The 25,856-nt window shown below is 41.7% G+C and overlaps 1 protein-coding gene across 1 annotated transcript in view; it reads right to left on the reverse strand.

The window, feature by feature from the left end:
- MAML3 (mastermind like transcriptional coactivator 3) overlaps positions 1 to 24,747 on the reverse strand; it is a 246,643-nt gene extending 221,896 nt beyond the window's left edge. Inside the window, exon 1 of the mRNA XM_026074448.1 lies at positions 24,283 to 24,747. Coding sequence (XP_025930233.1) covers positions 24,283 to 24,747 — 465 coding nt within the window. The remainder of the gene's footprint in view (positions 1 to 24,282) is intronic.
- Positions 24,748 to 25,856: the final 1,109 nt, after the last annotated feature.

Genomic DNA, 25,856 nt, shown 5'->3' on the forward strand with positions numbered 1-25,856 from the left:
ATTTGGTCCCTGCCCCTCAGACTTGTGCAGTTCCTTCCCTAATTCCTTTTTCTCCCTTTCCATGAGAAAGATCAATTCAAATAACATATTTCATTCTTGTATGAGCCACAAACTCGTATCATTTGGCATTCCTGTGCCTGCAACAGTCTGACCTCTGAAAAAGTATTAAAAGAGAGACACAACTTCCTGTTTTTAATCTTACTAAACCACTAATAATTCATACAGGAGATGCATAACCTATATGCAGAGCCTGAAAACCAATTCTCTCTCTTACAGAAGCATTCCGACTCCACCCGTCAATACTAATCTGCAATAAATATCCCTGTGCAGAATACAAAACACACATACACACACTCTCTGAAAGGAAGAGAAAGATGTTGAATTTAGTCTCGCAGAACCCACTTGCCATTGTTGATGAAACCATTGGTAAATTAGAAGCATCCACAGGCACTGTAGAAACAGAAAGAATAACCCAGTGTACCAGAATAACAGTTCAGCTAAACGTGAGGATGAGGGTCTCCTCTTTTTCTCATGCTCTTTTTTTTTAATGCAAGGACTTTTCTAATTATTACAAATTTGCAATGAAATGCAAGCTCTGGTCACAGTGTTACAGAATCTACAGTTAGAAAACAGGAAAAATCAGTATTAATGCTTTTTTAGTAGCTTTAAAGGATAACCTGTTTTACTCCTAACTGTCCCCGCTTGGGCTGACTTTATGAATAATACCAATGAGCCAAGGGTCATAACAGCATGTTTCCCTGAAGCTTGATGTAGTCAGAAAACATCTTGCCTACCAAACTCTGGATGCCAGGAGGTAAAATTCACTGCCGACGCACCAGGCAGTGCATCTCCCCACCTCAAGGCCTGTGCTTGGGGGCAGGCTAGAAAGCAGGGGGATAGCTGCATGCCACCAGCAGACACAGTCTTTGCCAGTACTGAACACAAAAAGTCTGGACTGAGAGGTTGCACTGGAAACAGGCCAGGGAAAGGTCACAAATCTAACTTTGCACAAATTCATCCATCTTGGTGCTCTGTGTGTCTGCTGTAGCGGCTACCAGGAGGAAGAGCAGCCAGCAAGGTATGCGTCTCGTCCCCAACCTTCCTGACGTACCCACCATCCAAAACTGGGCTTCTGTATGGCTGCTGTGGCTTCCTCTCCCTAAGCCTCACTCCCCTGCCACAGCTACATCTGCAATTGCTGCAAGGATCTAATTCCTTATCAAGTGTGGCATGGGGGAGGGGAGGAGGACAGCCAGCAGGACGGATTGCTTTTGCTGGGATGTGGTGCACACACAGGAGTGCTAAAGATTTTACACTACAGCTTATTGGCAAGGTGCCAACTGGAAAGGACTAGCTGGAGAAGCAAGTCTGGTGGCCTGATAGCAGAAACAATGCAAAAAACATGTGAGGACAGAAAAACAAATGCCTCCTCTCAGAACTCTGCTGCTCCACTCCTGTCATGCTGCTCTGAGGCACTTGGGCTGCTAATACTCCTACTCCTGTTGCTAAGAGCCATCAGAGATTTTAAACCTATGTGGAAACTGCCAAGACCAATGAGTTTCTAGCCTTCACAAGGGCAAAATCCTACCGTTGAAAGCAAGTGGGGGAGCACACCAGTAAGAAAATCTAATATAAGGAATCATCTATCTAGAGGGAATTAAATATAAAGACTGTGCTGGAAGCCAAAATGTGATGATCACAGTAGGAAAGAGAAAAAATAAAAAAGTGAATCACATTCAAAAGTGAGGAAAGAGAAACACCAGAAGCAGTGACCAGAAAGACTGCACTTATGCATCATGCACTTGAGCATCTATCACACTTCATCTCCGTATGTGCAGATGCCTTCAGCAGGCAGGTGAAGCTGCATGCCAATGTTGTAGGACTCAGCAGCGTGCCAAAGAGGCAAGATATGGTGCTTGGTACCTGCTTTGCCAAACAAGGTGTTTTCAGAAGAGTTTACAGCATACAGATGCATCTGTATATTTAATACCTGCATATCATGACTGTTCCTGTACTAATGAGCCACCATGTTTACAAACAGCTAGTCATAAGTTCAACTGGACATTCACGTTCAACTGGACACATCAGCTAGACATCTCCAGTTTCACTGTCACTGCACGTGTTAATAAATATCTAACTGCACCTTTGTTCAGGTATTTATTTATTGAGAGCGAGCGCACATGCGCCTAAGTTTAAGCTCTTATCCTGCAGGCACCAGCTTTATTGCAGCTGGGACAAATCTCACCATGGCTTTCCTAGTCTACTTCACCACAAGTGTGCACTGTTCATAGTATTGATCTCCTGGTGAAACTCAGAAACTTAGCTACTTTAATAAGAATTGCTGCAATACAACTTCTTTTGTGGTATGACTAATAGGTAAGGACTTACAGGAGTGAAATACCCTTTTACTTCTTCCTTCACAAATGTTTAAGGAGAAGGATGGACTTGCTAATAGCAAGAGAAAAAAATGTATTCATTAAACCACTGTTTTAAGATCTAGTACTTGTACACAGTCCGCTGAGCCTCTGACCCATGTAACTTTAAATCAATGTTCAATCTTTCCACAGAAATAAACAAAAGAAATCCCCTAACAGATCTTTACTTTACAGAAATGCAAGCCATGGCAATCCTTCCCTAGTACTACTTCCCTATCTCCCTACAGCAGACATCAGACTAATCCTAAAAAATATATGCAGGAGAGAACAATTAATACAAACAGTTACTGGCCTAAGATGCAGTGATTTGCCAGATGAGAACAGAAACTGATTCGCAATCAAAAATTCTCAGCAGTGACCATTTCTGCATGTCAACAAGTAAATATTAGTTGGAAAGAAAGCCGCAAATCACAACCAACTGTCTTCTGAAGTCTAACTAAAGGGAAACACCTACAACATGAACCTGGGTTTCTTTGCTAATGAATAATGAGAGGTATTGAATTACAGGCTGCCACACACACCTCCCCTGAAAAAGCCCAGCTATTAAGTAAGGTGAAGATTTATTTAACAAACTATGAGCTATGAAGAAAGCAACAAAACATTCTCTGTAAATCAGTATTATTCCAAACTTGCCTAGAAATACACATTGCATTTTTATTCTTACTTATTAGGATCTTAGCTTTACAATTTATGGCTCACTAAGTTTTGATAAATAAGTCTATATGTTTAATTTCTCTTCCCACCCTGTCTTAATGAAGAGTTAGACACCATTAACATAGGAGCCATTACCTTACTCTTCTCCTTCCCTTTTCATAATAGATGTTCTAGTGAATTTTCATATTTCTCATTAACATTGATTACATTAAACCTAATCATGCCTACAGGTGTGAGAGTACAGCATCTAATCTCTGTCTGGAATGTATGTTAGTGACCTATATAATCTGGCCCAGGTCTTTGCGGGATCAGGTCCTTAAACCAGATTATCTGAGAGCTACTGTGCCTAGCAGCAGTATTTATCGAGAAACTCTACCTTTAACTGAAGTCTCAAGACATAGAAAAAAAAACTTTTCTAGCAAATTTTGCAATAATTCTCGCAAAGGAGGGGGGGGGCTTTTTTCCAGTACTCCGTTGCTCAGTTACAGCAACTACATAAAAATAATCAAGATTAGATAATTAAAATACAGATTATTTACTCCAGCATAACTGAGAAAAGTCCAAATTTCATAGAAAGGTAGGAAAGGTAAGATCTTTGAACCAATTGTGAATACAAGTCTGATTCAGCCCATAGGAGGACTGTGAACATTCTAGACAACATTCAAAACAAAAATAAATTTTGCAGGTATTTCTTAATAACTGTGATAAATGGCAGACTATTCCTACTCTCATGCTACTCCGTTAGACATATATTTTTATTCCTACAAAACAACCAATGACGACTCATTTTTCTAGACTTCATTTCATGCATAAGATTTGTGCCAAGTGAGCCTACAAAGCCTAGATGCATCTGTCTACATTCCAATGCAAAAGTAACTGAGAAAAGGAGACCAAGCCACATAAATGCTTCTACATTAATCTGCTGCATTTCATCATTTTCCTATTTTTCCCACAGTCCAATTTTAGAAATACTATTTTTAGTCTATCAGAGTTTGATCTTTTTCCATGGTCAGAAAGGAAAGGTTGGTCGCAGCTGAGATTTGCTAATTTTTCCCCTAATCACAGCATCTGGCGAAAAAATGTATGCATATACATTTTATCATTCTGTTATGCAACTCCAAAGAGCAAAAGAGAAAAATGTTATCTTTTACATAAATGTCTACAAATTAAATATGGTCATTGTATTCCAGCCACCTCCAGCTAAGCACTTTACAGTGTGGCCCATAACGTTACATTTAGCAAACCACACTTAAATTATTCCAAAGATACAAAGGTTGGTTTTGTCTTCAGAAAGTAGCATTTACTACATTTGCTGGAGATCTCTATAGAGCGCTGAGTTGGCAAAGTACTGATTACATTTTCATAAGTTAGACACAGACTTACATTAGCATTTTTGGCAAAACTGCACATCACACTAAATATTATTACATAATCCCTAAACTAACTGCTCATTTCAGTCAGATCAGTGGACCCTGATAAACGCAACCTCAGTTTCTGGGTTTCTTGTCTTTGTCAGTGTACAATATGCGCTGCAATGAAACAAGCTCTTAATTAAAACCACAACAGAACATGCTTCTTACTCACTCTGATCAATTTTGCATCCTAGGTGTACAAGGTACTTCCCATAGTCACAAACCCCTTGTACCAAGAATTATTGAAACAGGTTAAAGCCTCATCGCTTCCCTTCTGCTTTCTACTCCAACAGGAACTATACAGTCAGAAAAGTAAAACAGCTGCCAAACATCCTTTCTTCCTTTTAATCCCCAAATATATCTATTTCCTGAAGGAATTTTACTGTCAAACACTCTCATATTCCCTATCCACATCTTGCTAAAGATAAAGGGCTATCAGAATTAGATCTCCAGCAAATCCAACAGATTTTAAACTCACTGGTGTTGGAAACATGGCTCAATCAGTACTGATAGTTTATTGTAATATATATAACTATTTAATAATAATTGTAATTATGTGATTGAACTAAACAAGAAGATGAATTCCAGCAAAACAGGCTCACTGAAACTGGACAGTAGCTATAATTTGGATGCTTGAATTCACCTCTCCATTAGTACTTTAAACTTTTTTGATTATGTTCTATTTTATGCCACGAAAAACATGAAAACTAGTCATTTAACAGTTTAGGCACTGAAACTAAGATTCTGAAGATGGTATCAGCATTATATAACCCTCAAATGCATCTGCTAATCAACTCTAATTTAAAGATTATGGAATGAAACCTGGCACATTATTCTTGAATTTGAACAGAAATACTTCTTTCATCACAACGTCTGCATACTAGGTATTCAGCAGGGAAAAAAAAAAAAAAAGAGCGTTTTTCAGAATCCTTCACCAAAACAACTTTGCATTTCTAACATCTACTAAAATAGAAGAACACCAGTTTACAGTTCAGATTTCCAACTTCTGTGTTTTACTCAAACAACATGTCTTTCTTGTTTTTGACACTTAAAATGACAAATGATACTGAAAAGACAGTTGGCAAGTAAGAAAATTTCTCATTACGATATCTCACAAAACACAGTTAACTTAGGTAAATAAAAGTAATCAATTTACCCTAGTTAACAGAACACTGCATTCATTAATTCTGTTTGTGCCAGACACCACTCCGTGCACCTTCACCACCTGGCACCCGAGCAAGGACAAAGCCCAGCTGATCTGGAGCGTGGGGTGTGAAATGCAGTTTTCTACTGCGATTTCATGCTAAATGAAATGGGACAGTGAGGACTAGATCTTTATGTCCTTAGTTAGGAAAAGTTCTCAGAAAGGTCTCAGTGAATTTTAGCCCAGTAAAAATTAAGAGAACAGAACTGAAAAAGGTAAAAACTTACAAAATAATTGACTAAGAACAATTTTCATTATGATACAAAATATTTACTGGCCATGAACATCCGTTGAAGTTACACATTTGTGCTGCATTACCATGTAAATTATATTGTTAGAACTCCTCAGCCCTTTTCTCTATTTCTGATATAAGATTCATGTTAAAAAGAAACAGAAGATGCTCGAGCTGATGAGCACAGCAAAGGAAGCCCAGACAGACATCAGACTGTGTAAACAACTCAAAATAGAAGGATGGAATAAATGCAGCACTAAATGGTAGAGGCTGTAAAGCCCCATCCTATTCCCACTTAGTTTGAAGGCAGAATGGCTGATATAAATCAAAGTGATTTAAATTGCTGATTTTAATCAGGATTTAAATTATCAGGCAGGAAACCCCAATCTAAGCAAATCAATTTTTTGGCATTGGTATTTTTGTAATTATTTTTCTAGGGAAAGGTCAATGCTTACTGGTTGGTAACCATTAAAAAAAATAATGTTGCTTTACAACTCAGTATGTCTTTTACATTAAATCTAATACAGTAGAAGGACTGTACAGTTGTACAAACGATATATTTCTTGCAAAACTATTTTTTAAACTTTCTGCTTGTGATTGCTACAAAGCTACATTTAGATACAAAGTGAAATTCTATTAAGGCACAGTGAAACATTATTTTATTTATTTTTTAATTAATTCAAAAAAATTACCAGTGCACCCATTGAGTAAGAAGAAAAGTTCATCAAACCAAGTTTTTTTTTGTATTTAAAACAAGATTAGTAAAGTTGCACAATATGTACAAGTGAACAGATTATTGGTGGTCAGCACATTCAAGATTTTAGAACTAGTAGATATATTGCCTTTAGCCCCATTTCTATTCATAAGAGGTAAACAGAAACCTTCTCCTGCTCTCTCAATCTGTTTTCAGCCTTAAATGAACCAATCATTGAATTGACCTGAACTGAGTAAACTGAAGAAGATAACACATCAGTATCAGCACAGAAAGCTCCTATTATCCCGTTTAGGATTTTAGGATGCTCTTGTTCCAGATTTTTTTTTCCTAACAATGCTAATCCTTGCTGGTCTGACTCCCTTTAAAACATCACTATATGCATGGTGCTCAGCTGCTTTTTTATAGTTCAATTATTTTAATGGGTGATAGTAAGTTTAGGCATAAGCTAGCCTTTGTTCACATCTAAATCAAGTCCAATTGTATTTTTAATAAAAATCAAATTTTAAAATTTACTAATTACATTTGCAAATCTAAATTACTAAAAACTGGGTAAGAATAAATGTTTCAGGTTACTGATTTTTATCCACCCTCACCTGTAGAAGGATCACACATATGCCAAACTAGAGCCTGAGCAGAGAAATGGAAATGAATCCCTTACTAGATGAACATATAAATGACAAACAGCTCATGAAAAAAAGTAACTGCAGTTGCCATATGACACAAATGAAAAAAGCCCCACCTCATCCATCTTTCTATTCTGGTTAGTCTGGAGTTATCTCTTTGGATTGTCAGCAGCGAGTAACCAGAAGAACAATAGCACGACCTCAAAAACTGGGGAAGGAAGAGTGCTGTAGGGACCTGAGGAAAAGGAGCATTAGGATAAAACATTTTAAATCTCAAGAGCTTGTTTCAAAGTTTCTGGCCTTACCATTCTACTTCCTTCTAAGTAGGTGGGTTACGTGACAACCGGACAGAGATTACATGTGAGGGGTAGGGTTGCTGCTGTTACTGTTTCTTCGCTATGACAGGGCCTATGCTACTGAAGATGCAAGAGAAACTCTCCAGACAACTCTGTAGCAGTCAGATTCATTCATTTTAGTCTCCCTGTATCTTTCTTCAGCTTGCAAAAAAACAGGATAACTCATGTCTGCAGAAGAAAGGCATCAGATTTTTTTCTTTATCTGGTCTAATCTATTTTACTCAGTATGGCAGCAGTTCTTCAGAAAAAGACAGAGGAATTGCTACTATTATCAGCATATTCGGACTTGTGTTTCTTTCCTGCATCTTAGCTAGTGAGTTCTTCACTGTCTCTCTGCTTTTGGGGGCAAAAGCTGAGTGAATATGGGCATAGTACACTGTGGTCAGTAATATATGCATATAAAAGTGCTCAAAGCCTGAAGTATACAGTGATTCTGCAAACCTTTGTCACATGTTTATCTATGCCAAAATATACAAAATAAATCCAAATATACTGTATTATTGTACTGTTTGTTGTAAAGCTGTTGTTGAATCTTGGTCACTGCATTAGTGTTTCCTATTAAAGAAATCATCTCAGAAAATTGTTAAGTAAATAAAATCAGAACACGCAAGGTGGAACATGAAATGGAAATGCATGTTGTACAGTATATATATATATTTTTTTTTAAAAAACATTTGCTCCTCTGCCACAAAACAGTTCACTGAACAGTTGGATATTAGCCCAAGAAGAAAATACTGTAGTTTAGCCATTACTTTCATTTAACAAACTGCATTTTAACACATGGAACAGATTTAAGTTTGATGGTCATCAGCAGCATATATTATTTTAGGAAATAAATGAGACAGAAATTTCAAGCATTAATCCCAAGTTCACATGACAATTCATCTAAGAAAAGCTCTACGGAAACACACAAAAACAAGGCGATTCACATAAAAATCATCACACTTAACGTGAAGATAAAATTGGAAGCCACGTCAGGGCTCGGTCCCAGCAGGCCCTGGTAGGACTGTTCAGCCCCAGTACGCCTCAGGTGGGACAGAGCAGCGGCTCTCCCTCCCACCGCGGCGTGCTGCGGCTCGACTCCCTGCTCCCTGATGCATCTTCCCTGACACAACTGCCTACGCGAGCTAATGGGCACAGAGGAGAAAAGTTCAAGGTAAAGGGAAACAGATCTGCCCAGCAGCCATCAAACCTGGTGGTTACATAACTTTGCATGTTCCCGGTAGCTTCACAGGACGCCCACAAGTTGGAAGGAAGCCAGAATGACCTCTAAACTATTTCCTATTTTCTTTAGCCTTTAAAGAAGTTTGTTACTCTTTCTCTTCTCTGACTGGATTTCTAGCAGTGGATAAAGATTAAAAAAAAAAAAATCCAAGCTACAGAACAAAAAGAGTTAATATAAAACCTTCCCTCAAATTAAAATGACTTCCTTTTACGTAAAACCATCTCTTGCTTGTGGACTGCTGACCAGCACATCAAGCAATGAATAACAAAGGCAGTGCACATCACCTCCCACGCCTCCTCGCAGCCCTCCCATGGCCTGGACAGCTGGCTATTTTTATGCCCAGGATGGCGTGTGAGCTCAGGGCTTATTAACAAGGTTTTCCTCTCCACACAGTAGTAATCCCAGACAATTTTTTTTTTTTTTTTTTTAAGGGAATCCATGGGCTTTTTTAAGGGCTCCAAATGTTATCCAGCGATAGCATTTTCTACTCAGACTAGAGTAACTTACTTCCCTGAACTTTTATCACAGCAATAATATTTTAAGAATAGACTTTTAAATGCAGAGTTTATAATTTTTTTGGTTAATTGCTTAAAGCACCTCCTGTACTTGCTTTGAATGTGAACCAGTATGTGCTTTATTAAAAACAGAAGAAAAAAGCTTTTCAATGCTCTTACTAGTTCTCCAGAAAAAAGAAAAACCTGAAGTCGCACAAATGAAATGGATCGCCCTGGAGCTCAGCACACACAGATCAGCGGGGCCTATTGGAACCCGACTCTCCAGGTCATTTTTCTTCAGCTCGTCCAGCAAGCTTGAGCATTTGGATGGGTTTGACGGGACAGGTTTATATCCATATGGAACAACAAGCCAACAATACATGCTTTTCTGTCCATCTCTCTCCCCAACTCCCCCTTTTTTTCCTCTAAATTACATGCTGCCAATAGCATGAAGGAGGTGGATTAAAGCTGTTTTTCCCAGTGCTTACTCCTTCACAAGATTCAGCAAGGAATCCGCGGGTCCCCAAGGTGACTGATGTCACTGGGCTGCTCTGCAGTAATGAGCTGGGCCAAAACTCACCCAAAAGTGGAAGGTTCCTTAACAACTCCTTGAGCCCTTCAGCCAACAGTTCTAATGAAATAACTTCTTTGGACTTGCCTTCAAGTCAAGAAAGAACTGAATTATGCGATCAACTACAAACTTTTTGGAATCCATTCCAAAGTCAGCCAAGAAAAAAAATCCCCTTGGATGTTCTGGCTCAAGTATATCAACTATTATAGGAAAAATTCACTTTATAGAAGAGAGCTTTTTCTCCTCTATTAATGGTCAAGACTCAATACTTTTCCAGCAAGATGTCCTCTCCTAGTGGATGCAGAGAAGAGGTCCATCAACTTGAGAAGAGACAGCCAAGGGAAAATGCCTTCTATTTTTGTCCATCAGGGTTTCCACTCCATAAAAGGCTGTGCTGTGATTAGTCCACCACATTTCACAGTTATTTGCTATGAAAACTCAACATTTTCATTTTTTTGGTTGTCTTAGAGAAAACTTGTAGCCTCCATTACTGTACAGGTCAGAATATACTTCTAACATCGCACCAAATTGAAATAGTTTCATCTACCACCACTGAAGAGAGATGGCCATTCCTCCATTCCCGCACATTCTGCTCAATGAGAGATGACTAGATTACAATTCAGCATTCACAAAAGGGCCAACCTACCTCGCTGAGGCTCAAATGATAAAGAATAAAGCCAAGAATAAACATATTTTTAAATATAGTCTACTTCTCTGAAACTTCATCTCCTATATGTGGTGTTTGAGTCCTTACTGAGACCGAGTTGAAGAAGCCAGTAAAACCTTGTTGCAGAGTGAAGGTTGTGGGATTTGTTTTTTTTTGTTTTTTGTTTTTTTCTACTTATCTTACAGGAATTAAACTTAGTTGTGCCAGGATGAAAGGCCTTTGCAGAAAAAAGATTTTTGGAGGAAATGAAGACTTTTTCCACATAATTTTCTTGAAGTGTCAAGAGCCCTCCAATTTCTCAAGTTTTCACCCTACAAATGGAAATTAAAAGTATGGTCCCAGTTGTCAAAACACACATTTACCATAAATAAACGCATTAGTCACTGCAAGGTTCTCTCCATATGAATTATATTGTCTTATGAGCCATTTGGACATGAGGCTACTGAACTGTAAAGACTAGCTGTACATTTCTTCTCTGATACTTAAAATATGAATGCAGCATCCTCTGCTACAAAGAATGACAATCTCAGAGTAATATGACATCATTATTATTATAAAGCACTTGTGAAAGTGTTTTCTTAATAAAACCTGAACCATCATCTGCCCTGAATAAAACCCATCATATAGCGACTGTACATAAATATATACACACATATATGAAAAGTACATACAGTTCTACTGTGAAGAGTCAGAAATACAGTATTTATATGCTTGTATGTCATAACTGACATTATATCATCCAGACAAATGGCATTTATAGACAACCATGGAGAATTCTGAAGATCTGGGTCTTTTCCCCTTGTAGGGACAGACACAAGCCTCTGCCACTGAGGCAAAGAGGGCTCCTAGTTTGCAGTCATAAATCCTTTATCCTCTTTCTTTCAGTCAGAGCCTAGCCCACATGCTACAACAAATGTTTGAATCTAATCTTCCCTAAACTTGCAATAATATCTTGTATTGGACCTGTGAGTTTTAACATATATACCAGTAGTTTTAAATAGCTTAAAATTTGTGGATCCTTAGCTTGCAGGGAGGAGAGGGGGTTTCCCAGCAGAGATGCAGATACTTCCAGAAATTTCCCAAACTGCTTGCTTTTGTTGACTACCATTCACAGAGTATTTCATGATCCCAGCAGTATGCAGACTATATGTTAGAAATGACAGCTCTGGATTTCTAAGCTACACATAAGAACTACATATATAGAGTATTGGAGGACAGAACCAGGAAGTTTTGATGTCTGACAAAGAAAGAAAAAGTTATGATTAAATTACCTTTATAAATATCTCAAATATAAGCAATGAACCTGTATTTTTTTTTACAGTTTGCCAAAACTCAATTTATTACAAGAACTATCACAGTACTTTATGCAAGTAGTGGATTGTACCTATCAGTAGAAACTTTCTAAAATATCCTTATAAAGTTGTTTTAAATATTATCACAGTAACTACCACCACTTTCGTAATCTTCTCTGGGCAGAAGACCTGATGGATATTGTTTACTCTGTTTATTTTCTTTCATGTTCTGTGTCTCAGAGATGAACTAGATGAAGTTAAATCTTTAATATCTTCATTATACAAACAATCCTTTCCCAATATAGCAAAGAATAAGAGATTGATTTATATTGATATTTACAGAACAATGAAAGGAACAGAAACAATATATAAGAACACAACTGTCAACAGCAAAAGAGAAAAATAAGCACAGTACTACTTGATATTACCAAAATACATGAGACCTTCCATTTAGTTCTTCAGTTGCAGGAGGAAAAAAAAGGGTCTCTCTTGTGTTCTGGAGCACCCTACATCCCAGACTTGAAACTCAGTATTTGTTCCTGTGCTCTTGCAAATGTGGGCATCTATAGCAATTACAGGATTCACAGTTCATCAGAAGCATTCCTTGTTTTTAGTTCAAGGCCAAACTCAAACTTCTTGCAATGAAGGCAAGTCAAATTCACATAAACTAAGATATATACTTCTTGGACAGGTAGCACATTGAGCTGAAAATACATAGTGAGCTAATTATGTCCTTCTGCCACCCTTTCATATGAAAGAGGATAGTCACATAACATAAGGTCCCCTACTGAAGTTTCAGTATTATGAGTGTTCTACTAATTAAGGAACATTACTGGCTCAGTAGTATGGCTGAAATAAAAAATACTGCAGATGGAACTTAGTTTTGTCACCTCATACTGATAAAGCTCTCTAAGTCTGGAAATGATACAAACCATATTACAAAGCACTCTACAGCACTTTTAAAGCAGTCTTAGGGAAAAACCTCAATCCCTTTGCCTGAGATACTAATGGCCCAAGTAGTGAAGGTCCAAGTAGGTTTGATGAAACATGGCGTTACTTTCCAAGCTCACCCATTTAACAGTATGCATTTAAATTAACCACCCCAAAGATGTGAAGCGTTAACCACCGGCTTCACACACTATGGCATAGACTGGATTGCTCAGCCAACAGAAGGATATGATTGTAACTATTACTTATTGCATTGCCAAATCTATAACAATCTTTCTGAAAATCTTGGCTGTTTGGTAGTGTACTCTGATTCCAGGGACAGAACTTCATTCCTTCCCTTCTAAAAATATGAAACACTACCAGCCATGGGAAGGGAAATCTCTCATAGCTGTTCAGTAATATAATGCCTGTGGTGCACTCCTCAGCATTTCTCTCTAGATCCATCAGAAAACAGGAACACAGCCAGACACGAACCATTGTAAACTGCATAAAATACTTCCCACTTGTTTAACTGGTTTGAGAAATACAGAATTTGCAATATATATTGCCTTCCACCTCTCATCACAATCAAGTTTGCAAATTTGTTTATATTAGCAGTGAATGTATATAGAGAGGGGAAAAAAATATTGAAATGTAGCTTGCTCTAGCAAGACAACAACTAACTCATCAGGAAAAAAAATAGACCACTTAACCAACTTTAGATGTATGTAAGTAGGGTTTTTTGACTTAAAATACACACGTCTACTTGTTAGTAACATGTAAAAGGACACTTGGGTGGTGGTTTCACATGAATTGCTACAGTTTGTGGATGACTTCCAAGGAATATGCAACAGGTAACTATGAAAAGCAAGTCTGTCAGCAGGCTTAAATTTGCTAAGCAATTTTGCCATATAAATTCATTACCTGCACCACTAGAAATGTTCAGAATTCCCCAAACCAGAACAAAACCAAAAAATCCTCACCACCTGATTTAACAACAGTGGATAAAAAACAGATGCGTAACATCCTGTAGTACCTTTATGAACTTAAGATCTGGAAAAGCAAACCCCTCCCCCCCAAAAGCAAAAATATTAACAACAACAAAAAAACCCAACCCCCAAAACAACTGATTTGCCAGTATTTGCAGACAACAAGTATGGCTTTCCTCAAGCCCCAGCAGCAAGCTCTGGCTACTTAAGCTAAAACTACTTCTCATCAGGACTCCTCAGCTCACTTCAGTGATACCTTCAGTCTGGTATGTAAGGCAAGGTACCACATTCCAGGAATGGTGATACCTTTTGCATGGGCCTTTCATAATCATTTTACCTAGCCTATTATTCTACATGGAATTAAGATCGGTATAAATACATCTAAGTAGCCTGAAAGAAAATTCAATTCCCATACAGTAAAGATAAGCCAAGTCATTTTTTTCTTATGAGAGAGAAATGAACAAAGTTTTATCAATTTTACAGAAGAACATTAGGAAACAAAAAATGTAAACTCAACTACTTTTTTCTCACAGGAAGGACAGGGATGGCCTACCCGATACAAGTCCACACTGTGGCCAGCGTGAGGTCTTCTTTGGACTATACTCTCCCCGAGGAGAAAAGATATTCGCCCCATCCCACTTCACAGCTCAGATCATCACCTTGTCCTTACAGGTAACCATATCAGTATTCCCAAAGACCTTTCTAATGGTGCTCTTGCTGATGCTTGATAAGCTGCCTAAATATTTCACTCTAAAGTAAGTACAGCAACACACCACAACTAGCACATTTTGAGCTAGGAGGCTGACTGGGGAACCCAGAGAGAACCACCCCAGAGGACAGGCAAGAGCTGACCAAACAGCTTTGCCAACATAGTGCCTTCTGCCCCCCCCCTCCTTCTCCCCCTCCCCTTCCATCTTCCCCAGTTCCAGGCTGCGCAGTCCCACCTTCCCCCCAAAATTAGACGCATCTTTCTCCTAGGCAGGTAACTCTCCTGCTAGCTTAACGTCACAGATTGGCTCACCAAGAGGTCTGGCCAGCACTGGCGCAGACATGGGGACAGGACTGCAGCACTGAAAGAAGGGGAGGAGAGTGTGGTACCACCCCATTTAATGGCAACGAACTGCTAAATTGCCTCAGCTGCCTCATCTAGCCAGCCCTGAGGTGGTGCCGTTTGAAAAGACCAGAAAGAGGCAGTCTGACAAGGTTATGCATCCTTTACAGTAAAATTCTTACACCGTAAGCTGTGTGCTATGAGAACACAGATATTTCATGTGGATAAGCTACGTAAAGGATAGGTAAGCACCTGCGTTCTTATCACCAGCTTTAAATGGCATGAAACTTTACAGTAAAAAGGGACAAGTCTGCCACTCTTGGGGAATCACTTTCTCAAAATATTTGGTATTTTGACATAAAAAGAAAAAAACAAGATAGCGTATGTCTCATGTTCAAATATCCAAAACAACTTTAAAAAAAGACAGTCTGTGCCAACTTCTTAGAATCTGTCTCGGGCTGTAACTAGATTCCCATATGCTTTACCACAGTAATGGGTGAGAGGAAGGGAAGGGTGAAGCTTTTAATGCCACTAGTCAAAATCAATTTTGTTTTGCTATTCTACTTTTACAAATGTCCATTATCACTATCCGCTGCAGGCATTTCCCACAACAAAAATATTACTGATAGGAAAAGTGAGCAGTAAACCTGGTATAAATATAATGGTAAAAGTTTTTTTTTTTTTTTTTAATGAAGTGGAAGAGAGAAAATAAGTGGATCTTCTGTTTCACATTAAGTGGGATATGTATTAAAATGTATTAGAGGAAAATGGAGCATTACATCAGATGCAATCACTCTATCCCCCAAAATACTGCACCCTAGGTAAGCACATTTAAATCTCTAACAACAGGTAACTCCCTCAGGGGGAAAAAATGGAAAGCCAATTTTCTCAGGTGAACCTTCAAAATTGCAGTGATCCAGACTTTAAATAAGCTTTCAGCCTACTAAACTAGTTAACACAAATTATTTCTGTCATCAAAGGAGGAAAAAAAGATAGCCTTGCTATCAGCATGCTATCTACACTTCTACTGACATGCAAAGACTGCAAGCTCAGTCCACAAATGGATACAGATAATTTTGCCCCATTACCTCAAATCCTATCACAGATTACATGCCAGAACACTTCAGCCAATTTGGAGCTCAAACAATGTGGCCATCATTTAGTTACAGAGGTCTACAGTCAAAAGTAGGAGTCTGCTGAAGTCTTCAAAGCTACATTACCTGCTTCAGTGAGAACTAAAAATATATGTTATGAATACAGATACTGCTTGCCAAAAAGATCAATAAAAATGGGTTATTTAATGTTTGCAACAGTTTTTCCTGTGCTGTCTCAATTATGCACTGGAATTCAACCCAGAGAAATCAGAGCGACAGCCACCAGCTTCAGAGAGAAAAATGAACTACAACAAAAATCACAGCTGAACTGTAACATTTTAGCAGTCCAAAGACAACCGCTGCCAGCTAAGACAGCTACATTTTAAAGGCATTTTCTTAAATACTAGAGAGTCTGAAAACACAATATTCTGCATATACAGATGTGGCAGGAAATGCTAAAATTTCTCTTTTGGCTAAGTGCTAGTCTATCCTCCTTAATATAAGGAAATACCTTAAATGATTAAAAAAACCTAATACCTCCCATGCCTCTTCCAGCATCTCATCTGCCATAACCAACTCCCTTCCTCCCTTAGATTAAACACAGGGAAAAAGTGCCAAAATACTACAATGGATTATAGATACGAGCAAAAGAAAAGAGAAAGGAAGCTGAAAATACAGAAAATGGATTCATATCAGTGGTTCTTTAACTTACTGCACTAGTACATCCCCTTCCACCACCAAAATTAATCACTGATCACCATCCATCCTTATTAATCCTTGCATCATAAATCCTTTTACTGTGCTTTTAGTGCACAGTTTAAAAACTGCTATATATACATACTGGTTTATATAAATATATACATATAGACATATTGGCTCCTTGCTATGATAATGCTCTGGGTCAGAGTAAGGTTAGGGGCCAACTCTCTGCTTTTTATCTCAGTGCACAATAACCGAGGACTTACTGAACAGGCCTGAGATTTTCACAAGTTGCATAAAGACAACATAAAAAAGCTACACCTTCACTGCAATATTTAAAGATATTTGTCTGAATTCAAAGACTACAGAAAAATTAAGCTATAATTGTTTAATTAAGCCTGAAACACTCCTGTATAGCACCTAGTTAAAAAAACAGAGAGGAGACTGAAGTGTGAAGCAAGGCAGAGGGGAGCAAGTACAGCCCAACAACCACACTTGCAACAATTAAGAAACAAGTCCACCAAGCTTCGATTGCTGACAGCTGACAACTGAAAGCCTTATAGAAAACCTTATGGAATTCTATATGAAAATGTTACAGAAAGTGGCCTTGATTAAAAAAATATATATATATGGGAAGGAAAAACTGAGTTATTGGTCTTTCTATGTATTAGCTTAGTTATTCTGAAAGTCAGAAACTTAAACCTCTTTTGTATTCCGTGTATTTTCTGGCTGTGCAAAACTGACAGCAAGCAAACAGCGATAAACCATCTATGCTACCACCAGCACTGCAGCATTAGCCTTAACAGTCATGCAAACCTACAGAAAATGCAAAGTTCCCATAGGTGGACACCTTTCTCTCTTCCCATGTCAACTACACATTCAAGCATTCATATTTCCTTGCCAATTTGCGCTGCATATGTTGGCAAACAAAATCAGTATGAAAGGGAGGAAGCCTTAAAAGAAGACAGCTCAGCCCCTCTTGTAAGCACAAAATTTCAGCAGCTGCTATCTTCTCAACTATTGTGAGTTTAAAAAGATGTTTTAACTCCTACAAAGCTGGGTTTCAAGTATTCAGAAAGCAAACAGTAGCAGATTATGATGACTTCTGTGCTACAGACATTGTGGAACTGAAGTATGTGAGGGAGAGGTAAAAGAGTAATCAGTATTATATGATTTTATGACTCATTGTCTTAGACAAACTAGGAAAATAAATACTTCAAATTGCTAAGACTCCCAAATTCCCACTGAATGTGCAAGTACTTTGCTTATCTGAAAACCTGTGAGATCCCAGACTGGGAACCTGGTACAGGTTCATAACTTCAGCCTGAGATTGTACCTCACATTTCAATTCACAAAACAGTACTCTTGAAGGATTCCAGTCAGCAGTTCCTTGCTGTCAGACCTGTCCTTAAACTCCTGCTAATCCAAGCACATCTCTCACATGAATTATATGTATTGGAGTAATATGCAGCCAAATGTCATATACATGCAAGTGTTCAGGAGAAAATGAACTCTGACATTTTTGCTACTTCTTACAGCCTGTTGTGTTCCAGCATGCATGTTAAAGAACAGAAGCATGTGCATCTACACTAGGTTTTACTTAGCTCAGGTAAAATGTGTGCTACTAGGTAAGCACATTTTAACTACTATGTCCCAGATGTTTATCCCGGGGTAAGGGTGAAGTTTCACATGAGGATTAAAGTGTTGTAAGACTGTGCTGCTACAGAAAGGACAGCCAAACAAATCACGGATCTGATCCAGCTGAAAGCTAACCCAGAAGAAAAGGAAAAAATTGTCTACCCTCCTTATCTGCTTAATGAACTAGCTGACAGTGGAGCTACATGTCTGAGGGCTGCCATTGGCAAAAGGGAGGCAGCAAGAAAATATGGCCACAGAGAAGAGCATGAAGAGTGAGACTTCCCCAGTGGTGGCAACTCAGGTTTACACTGGCTTAAGCCACTTGTGAAACCTTAAACTTCAGATCAAGTCATCATAAATTTAGGTCAACCTAGATGCAACAAATTCTTCTAAAACAACCATGTGTTAATATTTTTGTCTGTGTGTTAGCACACTGAGTTTTGGACATATTCCCACCAACATCATTCTTCCTGAACTTGACAATGCCTAAAACTTCACTGCAGGACTTTTAGCATGTGCTGTTTGATCAAGATGAAGCTCAGATTTCTCTATGACTGGCTACTGTATGTCAAAATGCAACTTGCCCTCCTCTAACTAGGGCTTGTAAACACAGAACCCACTATGTTGTACAGGGACACACTTCCTATCAGAGCAGGGACAGGTCATTGGAGCCTAGCAGTGCTTGAAGTGAGGCATCTCTCCATTCCTTTCAGTTTGCTAAGCTGAAATCTATTGTGCTGACTGACTACCTGCAAAAGGAGGTCAACACAAAAACTCCTTGTCCGAAAGGACAGTAATCACACAGGAGCATCAAGCATGAGTTGGTATGAAAAGGAGAAGTGGGAGAGGCTGTGGAATAAGAAAGACACAAAGATCCACCCTTATAGGAAGAGCAAAATAAAAAGGGCTATATGATGACTCCTATGATGCACATGAAAGAGAAGGAGCATTACTGGCCTGGGATTTAATTCTGATATCACCCCACTTTTGCACTCACTACTGACTTTACCCCAATGTGAGCAAGATCAGACACAGCTTGTTAACTGAAGAGATGCTTAATCATACTTAGTCATCAGACATGAGTAAGGAGGACTGTAGTATTTGACCTCTTCTGGAAAGTAAAAGGAAATATCCCAAAATGGTCTTTCCTTTTCAACTTTGTGATGGTAGAGAAATGGACATTTCCTATACTGTAACTGGTAAACTGCTGAGCACCTGAAAGTTAAATAGCAATATTACATGAAAAATAAGCAAGCTGCGTAAGAGACATGCACAGGTTTGTGAACATACACACCCATACACATCAAATATAGCAGTTGTAACCTTTAAAAAACTGCTTACAAGACTGATAGCATTCTTTGGCACTCCATTACATTAATAGAAGTAGCTCTGAATCAATAAGACAAATGAGGAAGTTATGTTTTTCACTGGGGACACCTATTTCTACAAAAAGGAGAGATTTGAGGGGGAAACTACTCTCCTGTGGTGGACTATCTGTCAACATGGGGGGGATACAACCAGATTCCTACGATTTTGAACATGTCATTCTGTCCCGATGCAGAGCAAGCTGAAGCCATCAGCCTGCTCATCTCCTTTCCCTCAGGCAGAAGGGGAATGTTACCATTAACTTCCATGAGGCAGTGCATTAACACAGGGTGGATAAAAAGCAGTGTTGGAAAATGCTGTATTTGTCAGCCGTGTTTTCGCTAACTTTAAACTAACTCTGAGCTGGCATAGTATGCCTTGGCTGGGGAACAGAAAAGATGATCTAATAGGTCATTTGACTTCCGTCACTAATTTCTATGGTCTAAATAACATTTTGTGTTTATGGTGCTTAAAACTCAATTTCCTAAGAGCTAGTTTTAGGGTTAAAAACTATCAGTATGACAATAGCTATCAAACCCATAATAATGATGATAAATAAGAAAAGTCTTGAGGGCTTTTAAAATAGGAAAAAGTAGCTACAGCACCTTTACACTTTACAGTAGAGCTCAGATGCTAATAAATGCACATTAGAAGGTCAATATGGTAATCACAGGAGTAGTGTTTCATTGGACAAAAAATGACAAGAATAGCAATGTGAGGGACACAGGCGATTTAACCTGGCAAAGCTAAAAAAAAAAAAAAAGTTTTTCTTTTTCAGCTCTGAACCACACTCATTCAGTAAATGGATGCAGAGCCAGAAGAATGCTGCACTTAAAGCAGGAAAGGAGAAGACAGATTAGCTCACAAAGAACCAAAGAACTGGAATAATGTGTTGATGTTTCCTGGAACCAGTCCGAAGATGAACAGCAGAGTTTTGGACGGGCTGCAAATTTTCCCAATATTTCCTTTGAAAACCTAGCTGGTACAGCATTTTAATAATCCAACTCAAAGGCAGAGAAAACACATATTGACTTTTGCCTTTAGACTGGGGGAAAAAAAAAGTTTTCCGAGACATTTATAAACAATTTTAACTTCTGTGTATGTCCCAGTCAATGCTTATATGGGAGCCAACTAGCTCTGAACCTCACTGTTCTCCTCAAGTAGAATAGGTTAAAATAGTTTAAAATTTAGACATTTCAAAGCTAAAACTCAGCAAGTGAAAACCTGGTCTATAACGAGACACAAATTCAGAGTAGATCAGCAATTCATGAAATACAGGCAAGCCCATGTTCCTACATCCCTTTTTTAAAAAGACTTCCACTGATAACCGCTTGTCAGTTAACACAGTCCTGAACAGTGGAAACTACATAATCCTTTTCATGAACTCAGAAAGTGAGGGTGTAAACTGTCGCGGTGGTGTCAAGGAGCATTGTAAATGCTACATAGTTTGTACTCTATCAAATGAAGAAAATCAGAATGCATGTCTTTAAATGGTAATCACCTTTCAAAGTCTTGATATTTGTTACCCAACTTACCACCAGGCACCTCAGCATGTGTGTCAGCACCACCTTCCCAGAGGGTTTGGTGGGTGCCTGCCTCCCTCCCAGTAGCCCAGACCCAACACAAATATCCTCTCCCCTCTCAGCATCTCTGACTTTGGAAGGGGAGACAAACACACACCAATACTACTTTCCTTTGGGCTGCCTTACTCTCTTGATGAAAAAGAGTTATAAACAGTATTCCTTGCTGTCCTTGTTGCATTTATGGTCACATAATCCTAACTGACTGCTTCATTTCCAAAACTTGCAGTTTAATAATCTGATGGATGAATTTAATAATGGTATTGTGCAAAGAATAAAACAGCAGCAGATCCATAGGATTGTTTGACAGTAAACCTCTCAGCTGGAGTTTACCAAAGAATAAAGGAGAGGGGAAAAAAACAAAATGTAGTTTACTATCTGCTCATGTAAAAATAAATAAATAAATAAATAAAGTTGAATTGTTTTGGTAAATAAAAATCATGATGCATACAAAATGTGAAACTTCGCAAACTGTTATGATTGAAAGAGCTGAAGAGGTTTTCTCTTTTTTTCCACTACTAAAAAAGCATAAATACCTCAAAGGAAATACTTTTAAATTGCTTTGAAAGGAGCAATTTCTCAGGTTTTAAGTATAACTTTCACTTGCACATTATGTGTATTACAGACATTCTTAGACATTAGACAAAAAATCATCATTAACATTCTGCAAGTGAAACAAAGCAGATTATGCCTCTACATTTTCCCATAACAGTTCTTGTACACATTCTTAGAAAAAAATTATCTGGTTGATGAAAATATGTCAGTTTTTGATAAAGTATTAGAATTTCTCTTTTTAAAATGAAAAGGATAGTGCACATACAGTCTACTTAAATGGCATGAAGATTATAACACAAAAATTGAGTTATTATGGATTTCATAGCAAACTATGGTTAAATTAGGCTACTCTTAGCTCTTCAAGTTTCCCAACATGAAACAAATTAATAGTAGTGATAGCTGTAACTGAGTTTCCTCCTTTTGTCACTTTGTTGCCACAACTTTCACCTTATAACGTCGCTTTGTACATCTGTCCTAGCTCTTCAGTGGAAGGCCAACAAACAATGGAGTAGCATAACCCAAACCCTTGTGTTTAACGCTTCAGTGTGGGGCTTGGGGAGAAAGGCACAGCGCAAGGAACCACTAGTTCACAGGGCCTGGAAGCACAGGAGCTGTTCTGGAGCAGGAAGTGCGGGTAACGTACCATAACGCCTCTCTGGAGCAAAGTGATTCCAAGGTCTCCTACCTTGGGACCTTGGATACCTTCCTGTATCTTGTGGAAATGGCATGGGATGTGAAAATGGATTTGAGAACAGTTTGGCTGATGAAAGATTCTCCCTGCTCATAGAGTTAGATCAGAAAAAAAGACTCGGTTATTGCACTAGGAGCAGACATAAGCCAAGGAGGAGTATTGTGGTGTAGTGGGTACCTCGTTACTGTGAATTTAAAAGCCTCAGCCCCGCGGAAAGGAGAGGGAAGGGGGAGAAATATGGTTGTGCTTTACTCGTAGCATCAGGAAAGCAACAAGATGTCAGCGAGGTTTCTCTGCTTCCTGTTTGCGACGCAACCCCCCTTTGCGCGGCTCCCGCCGGCGCTGTCTCGGCGCCGGGCCCCGCTCGCCCCGGGCCCCGCTCGCCCCGAGACGGGGGCGCTGCTCCCCGCCGGCCCGGCCCGGCCGGGAGCCGCGTTTTGCTCGTCAGCGGCGAGGCGGGGGGCGGAGGCTGCGCTCGCCGGGCAGCTTTTGCTCGCGGCGAGGCGATCCGGGCCGCGGCGGGCGGCGGGCGGCGGGCGGCAGCGGGGCCGGGTGCTGCCGCGGGACTGCGCCGCGCCGCGCCGCGCCGCGCCGGCACCACAGCGAAGGGAGGCCGGCTCGGCCCAGCCCCAGCTCAACACGCTGCTCCCGCTTTTCACGTGCGGCGGGGAGAGGGGCAGAGCCGCCGCCGCCGCCGCCGCCGCCGCGCCGCTTTGTCACGGAGACGCCCCGGGCGGGGGCCGGCGGCAGCTGCAGCCCTGCGGGACCCTCCCGCACGGCCGCGCCTCCCCGCGCAGCAGGGGCGGGAGCGACGTGCGCGGCTTGTAAACCACACGCTGCCATCGCGCCTCCCTCGCTCCCTCCCCGCCTGCCTCCGCCGCCCATTGTGAGCCCGGCAGACGGCGGGGACCCAGCCGCCCTGCCCGCCCCCGGCCCGGCGGACGGGCGGGACACGCGTGCCTTCCCCGCGGCAGGGCCGCCCGTCTGCACCCGCCGGCCGTGGCGACCAAGGCGAGCTGCCGCCGCCGCCCCACCAGAAGGACTCGTAGCCACGACCTGCTACGAATAGGGCTCAGTCTGAGAGCGGGTGCCGGCTCCCCCCGCCTCCCGCACCTCCTTTTATTATTCATCATCGGTGCAGCCTGGGAGTGGGAAACTCCGCTTCCTACTTGCAGTTACGCTCCTACCAGCTCAGCCTCCGCCCCCTTCCCTCCTCCCCCCCCCGGCTCTTCGTTAAGCTCCTTAAAACCCAAGGAAACTTTAGGAAGAGGCTCCGCTCGAGCCGCTGCTCGCGCGGGGAGCCGGGCTGCGGCCCGCCGGGGCAGCCAAGGCGAGCAGCCGGCCCAGCTCTGCCGCCCGCCGCCCCCCCAGCCTGCAGCGCCAACTTCCACCTTCCTCCGCGGCGGGATGTAAAAAGGCAGCGAGCAGCCGCGCACGGCCGCGCAACCGCGCGCCCCCCGCGCTGAAAGCCGTCTCAAAACACGCACGCACACAAAACCCTTCGTTGGCTTTCGGCAGCCCGCGATCGCGCCTGGCACTGCTCCCTGCCCTCCTTCCCCGCGGCAGTTCTTCCCTCTTTAAAGAGACCGGGGAAAAAGTTTGCCCGCTGCCCCCGCCCCAGCCCGCGAGGAGTTGCGAAAGTCGCCCGGCAGCCCCGCTCGCCTACCCTGCCCACGGCCCCGCCGCCGCCGCCGCCGAAGTTTAGCCGAGCCCCGTCCCCCCCGGAAAACAACTCGGGCAACCTCCAGCTCATCCCAGCACGAAACTCCGAGCGGACAGCGACACCCCCCTGCCCCGTCCCGCATCCCCTTACCATGATCAGAGTGTGGTTCCTCTGCTCCGCCGTGGCCGGCTCGGCATCTTGCTGCTGTTTGCTCTGATGCTGCTGCTTGCTGCCGCCGCCGCCGCCGGTGCCAGTTTTCTTGGCCCTTTGCTCCAGGGTCCTCTGGTAGAGGCTCACCGTGTCCCTGCGCTCCAGCTCCAGCTGCTCCGCCTGGGCTTGCTGGTACCTGCTCTCGCAGTTGACATGGTGCCGCCGGCAGCCCTCGATGCGCTGCCTCAGCCGCTCCACCACGGTGCTGTGCTTGGGAATGCCGCCGCCGCCGCCGCCGCCGCCGCCGGCATTATTGTTACCGGGAGCAGCGGCAGCAGGACCGTGGGGAGCGCTGCTAACCCCGAGACCGGCCCCGCCGGCCCCGCCGAGGCTGCTGTTCAGGTTATTGTTGATGCAGATACTGCTGCCATTCGCGGCGGCAGCGGGGGCTGCAAAATCCCCCATCCTCTTCCCCGCGCACACTATTTTGGAAGAACTTTTTTATCCTACCCTTCACACACACACACAGCCTCCTCCGGGGTCCTGATGGGATACTTTTTAGTGAACCGTGGGGGGGAGGGGGCACCAACATGTATCAGGGAAACAGCGATCCCAAGCAAATGTTTCTCTTTCCCCCCAGCCAATCCCCCTCGAGAATCTCCAAAACATTAAAAAGAGAGAGAGAGAGAGAGAGAGAAACAGAGAGGGGGAGGGAAAATAAAGAGAGAAGGTGCTAAAAGGTTATCACCAGAAACACAACCAACAAACACAAAAAAGAAGCACAACAAACTGAGAAGCAGCAATTCGGGTAGCAAACTCCAGGAGAGATCAGACCAGTTCCTTTCCTCCCTTTTCTTTTTTATAATCCATTATTTCAAAATAAATTCCATGAGATTTCCGGAGATTTTGCCAAAAGCCTTCTCTCCCCATGTATAGAGAGAAACACACGCGCCCCTCCACATGCACACACGTATACATACACACACGCTCACACACGCGTTCACACACACATCCAAGCACAAGCACACGCTGGGCACACTCAACACACTCACTCGCACTGCACAGCATCAAAAGACAGGCAAAGCTGCTTTCTTATTGTATTTTCCTTCTAGAAAAAAGTTTTGGTGTTTATGCCGCACCGTGTTCGCAAAGTACTTTGGCTGCTCAGTTGCATTTCAACAGGAACCTAAATAGCAAATCCTCGGGCTGGGGAAAGTAAACACATGAACAATCCGGGCCGAGCCGAAAAAAAGTAGAGCTCTGAAGTCTTTGCAAAACGCCGAGCTGATACAGCCTAACGCTTTGCTCTGCTCTGCTTGCTGCTGCTCCTCCTGCCACCATCACAATGATCAAATGCTCTCCTCCTCCACCTCCTCCTCCTCCATGCCAGCGGAGTGATATCAGGACAGGAGCGCTCAGCAAACACCGCAGCAGCTCCAGCAGCAGCAGCTCCAGCAGCAGCAGCAGCAGCAGCTCCTCCAGGCCGTGAGGCAGACCCGGGGACAAGGTGCAAAACCCGGCGCGGACGCCGCCCAGCAGGAGCGGACATGGCGATCCCCACTCGGCGCCCCGCC

The sequence above is a fragment of the Apteryx rowi genome, unplaced genomic scaffold (genome assembly GCF_003343035.1).
Source record: "Apteryx rowi isolate R43461 unplaced genomic scaffold, aptRow1 scaffold_389, whole genome shotgun sequence".
In the NCBI taxonomy this organism is placed as follows: Eukaryota; Metazoa; Chordata; class Aves; order Apterygiformes; family Apterygidae; genus Apteryx; species Apteryx rowi.